The sequence below is a fragment of the Papaver somniferum genome, chromosome 2 (genome assembly GCF_003573695.1).
Source record: "Papaver somniferum cultivar HN1 chromosome 2, ASM357369v1, whole genome shotgun sequence".
NCBI lineage: Eukaryota > Viridiplantae > Streptophyta > Magnoliopsida > Ranunculales > Papaveraceae > Papaver > Papaver somniferum.
Genome location: NC_039359.1, coordinates 75,725,424 through 75,730,000, shown reverse-complemented (window position 1 = coordinate 75,730,000; position 4,577 = coordinate 75,725,424). Strand labels below are relative to the sequence as shown.

The 4,577-nt window shown below is 38.0% G+C and overlaps 1 protein-coding gene across 1 annotated transcript; it reads right to left on the bottom strand.

The window, feature by feature from the left end:
- Positions 1-310: 310 nt before the first annotated feature.
- On the bottom strand, positions 311-3,826 carry LOC113348072 (glutathione hydrolase 3-like). The gene is made up of 7 exons (XM_026591773.1): positions 3,529-3,826; positions 2,529-2,872; positions 1,915-2,433; positions 1,518-1,753; positions 1,159-1,423; positions 897-1,034; positions 311-737 (listed from the first exon to the last, which is right to left on the bottom strand). Exons 1-7 carry the CDS (start codon positions 3,692-3,694, stop codon positions 468-470), a joined length of 1,938 nt encoding a protein of 645 aa, XP_026447558.1. The 5' UTR covers positions 3,695-3,826; the 3' UTR covers positions 311-467.
- Between the last annotated feature and the right edge of the window lie 751 nt (positions 3,827-4,577).

The window sequence follows — 4,577 nt, the reverse complement described above, 5'->3', positions numbered from 1 at the left end:
ATTTGGAGAAACTGATGCTATAAGTTTATTAGAATGGTTCTAAAAGATGGAAAATTGCTAAGATCATGATTGCTTTTACGTTTCGTTGCACGTCTTTGACAATCGATTAATTTTAAGTGCATGTTCTCAATTTTGTTGCGATAGTGTTTGTATTTTAATACGGTGATTTCTCAATGGGATTCATTATATCGGCTTCCGTAATTTTTTGTGATTTTTTCTTGGGTAGCAGAATCCCCTTTCGACTCCCTTTTTTTTGTTCCGTTGGTACCCTCTTAAGTGCCTTTTTTCAGTGAAATTTCTACTTGACCGATAAAAAAAAGTGTTTGTGTTTTAATGTGAACATTATGAACTAGATTCCCAATATGAACATTATGACAGATTGTGTGTTTTGAATGACACCTTCGAAAGAATATCCACGCATTTGTATTTACGAGTATCTCAAACGAGTTGAGCGATAGAATTTAAAATCAAACCGCTGCAGGTTTTCCGTCTTTCCTGGGATCACTCACAGCAGTTAGGATACCATTGCGAACCCCTTGATGATGATCATTTCCATCTAACTTTGTTCTTGTTGAGGTTTGAAAGGTCTGCACAACAAGTTGAGTAATCGCCCCACCTGCTTTACTCATCAATGCATGTCCTCTATCCCTCAAGAAACTCTTGTTCTCCTCTGAGAATTCTATGTGCTCCCCACAAATGGTTGTCCAGTTCTCATAAAACACCACATTTGGTATTAACTGCATACACCCATACAAGGAAAAAAATTAAACTCCATAGGAACTTGCATGCAAAATTCCTTGTTGGTACTAGTTAGCATTAGCAGGAACACTGCACTACTCCGGAAATTAGTCAGTCATTATGGATATAAAATAAAACGTGATTGAATAGAGAAATACCTTGACGTAGACTCTTGGGTGTTGGATTGCTTGCAGAGGTTCCATTCCAATGATAAAACGGTTAAGAAAAACTTGTAACACAGCCGGTATAATGTACATCCCGCCACTACCACCAATGACACCGGCTAATTGATTGCCCTACGTATGAATTACAAAAAAAAACTTACGGCAGAATACTTGAATTGGGGTGTTGGGTTGTAAAAAGTAGTTAATTCTTAATCTCAAAATAAAAAAAAAATAAAGCTGAACAGTGATGATGCACCTTGAGAATGATAATTGGGGTCATTGAAGATAAGGGTCTCTTGTTTGGTTGAATATAATTTGCGGGAGCTGGAGGAAGTCCATCTTCCGTTTCTTCTGTTGGCGTTGCAAAATCATCCATTTCATTATTGAGCACAATACCCGTGGAAGGTGAGAGAACACCGCCACCAAATCCACGGTTTACAGTAGTTGTCATCGACACAGCATTTCGGTCTGCATCAACAATGCAGAAATGGCTAGTTCCATGATCTTGCAACTGACTCCATCTATGAATGAATCGGATCAGAATAAACCAGGTTATTGAAATAGTAATTTCAAAGGACAAAGTAAAACTCTTTTTATAATGCAAGTAATTCTTACTTGTTCAAGTAGTACTCTGGGGGAAATGTAGTATTATCAAGTATTTTGTCCCGAAGCTTTGCAGCAAATGATGGAGACAACATTTCGGATTCATACTGTGTTGTGTTGACAAATTTTGGATCGCCGAGGTTCATTCTAATTGCAAACATATGCTTCAGAGCTTCGATTAACCGATGAAGACCCAACGGACTTTTTTCAATATCCGCCAATCCATAATTATTCAATATGTTTAGGACCTGAATATCATCATAGTTCTGTTAAAAAATTTACTCGTGGAGTAGACATTATAATTGATGCTCAAATGAAAAAAGAAAATTTTATTTTGGTGTGAAAATAACGCCAAGGACTTCAAATTGTTTGCACAAACCAGAAACAAAAATAAAAGGAAATGACATACCAGAGAGATCCCAAGAGTACCACTTGAAGGAAGAGGCATTCCAAGTATGGTAAATCCCATGACATCAACAGACACTGCATCACTTACATCAACTTTGTAATTCCTCAAATCCTCCATTGTTAAAATTCCTCCCGCTTTTTTCACATCTTGAACAAGTTTCTCGCCTACGGTCCCATTATAGAATGCTTGAGGCCCTTGTTTCGCGATCATTTCTAAACTATTTCCAAGTTCAATGTTATAACATGTGTCACCGTCTTGCAACAAGTTGCCGTTGGGTGAGTAAACTTTTATTAACCCAGGGTCGGCCATAATCTTGTTTTCGTCATCTTTAATGTACTTTGCAAGACAACGAGTGACTAAAAATCCATCTTTCGCGAGTTTTATGGCAGGTTGGATAAGCTTGCTCCAAGGTAATCTTCCATGTCTTAGCCATGCTGCATGAAGTCCAGCTATCTCACCTGGTACACCCATTGACAATGCACCAAGAATCTTGGCCGTTGGGTTCTTTGCATACATGTCCTGTTCATTAACCATACATTAGATCCTATTTGCATTATGCCATGTTTATTAACCATACCATGGTCAAGCAGTTAGCAGAAAGGAGAATTTCGAACCTGTGATGCAGCTAAAGGCGCAGTTTCTCTGCAATCATAAGCTTGGTTTTTTGAGGTCGATGAATCTCTTACAACTATAAACCCTCCACCACCAATTCCACTTGACATTGGGTGTACAACACCTAGACACAATGCCGTCGCCACTGCAGCATCGACAGCATGTCCACCGTCCCTAAGTGCCGCTGCACCAACTTCTGAGCAACGGCCATCGTCTGCAGCAACAACCCCATGCTCAGACTCAACCGCGCTTCCCTCGTTAGCTTCTTTTGTATTCCCATACTTGATGTCATTAAAGCTCTCATCTCCCAATCCCCATATAATTGAATTAGCACCTACTCCTACCACTACAAATACAAATACATCCTGTCAGTACAATTTGAAACAAATTAGCAGAACTGACTACTGAGACCCAGCCGCTTATTGCACTGTCGGAAAGAGAGAAACGACAAAATTTGTTTTCACAATTTCAACCCAACCAAAGAAGTTTTCCAAAAGAAAAGAAAAAGACGAGTGAAACACGAGGCGTAAACCACAACTCAAAAGTTGTTGGAGATTCCAATTTTCCACTTGATAATGTCAGACTGGCGTGTATTAAAAATTCTGGCCCCACATTTGTCTCATTTTTAATGTAACCATCGGTCATTTTTAATACAGATGGCCCCCGACGTAGACATATGTTCATCATATTCGATCAAAAATTGGATTACCCAAACAAACAAAAATAAATGCTATCAAGCTGATTAACATCACTTTGATCAAAAAATTGGATTACCCAAAACCATAAACACTACTAAAATGATTAATGAACCAGCACTAGTTCAACTGACAAGAGAATTCGTTCAGTAATAAACTAGTACTATTAAACTTGAACTGAAGAAAAAAATTAAGAAAAATTCTTCAAAAACAATTGAGAGAATCAAATTAAGCAAGATAAGGGTGTTGATATACTAATCATCAACAAAAGAAGATAATGATTAGTTTTCTAATTAGAGGAACTTACGTATAACTGTTGTTAAGATAGCAATCGAAACACAGACAATTCTGTACCAGTTACTTCTTCTTCTTTCTCTTTTCTGATGTTGTTGATGATGATCATGATTATTGTTTGGTGGATGAACATAGCAGCCCAACAGTGGACTTGTGAAGCTTTCTTCTTGTTGCCCCATTGAAGAAGAGGAAGAAGAGCTGGAGAACACAAAAGGAAGACTTTTGGATTGGTTAGATAAAAAAGAGGAGGAAGAATATATGAATACATTCAATTCGTTGGAAGTGGCATGATACTGGGGAGAGGGGCACAACAAGGCCAGATTAGAATAGTTGTTGTTAAAAGACCTGAACAACCTTGTGCAAGCTCAAGGTGCCCGTGAATATTGTAAGGTCATAAGGGTCCCATTAATATGATGCCCTTGGTGAAGCAAAAGTCACCAGGTTACTAGGATTCAGATAAGGTATTTAAACCGATGCACATGCTCTGAATGGTTTCTACTTTCGGTTGGTTCTAAAATTATGAATCTTATAATCACACTCTTTCAGCTTTAACTGTGTTTTTATCTCGAACGAGTCTCCCGGATTATTTTTCAATTTTTTTTTCCTGGGCAGGTTATGGATTAAGACCATCTCCAACGAGGGAAGGAGGAATTTTCTTAAAATCCGAGGTGGCAGCAAAGAAAATCGACGTGTAAAACAGTAAGGTATCACCATGTTTAATGGTGTTACAACTAAAGAGTTTGCCGATCGGTTGAATGTTACACTATGGGGTTAGTAATCCACGGTCGAGATCTGTTTACCAAGAAATTTATCTTTTTTAGTTTTTTTTCCTATAGCATTCAACAATCGGTGAAATGTTAACCGACCGGTTAATGCTTGGTGCATTCAATACAAAATTAATCGGTGATCATTATACCGATCGATAGATAGTTCACATATCGATTAACATTTTACCTATTCCCAAATTCCATATCAAATTCCCTATATATGGGATAGGGAATAGAGGTGTTTGTGGGTGAAAACCGTTTATGCTGATTTTGGTAATTTTGGGTGTGTGGATGA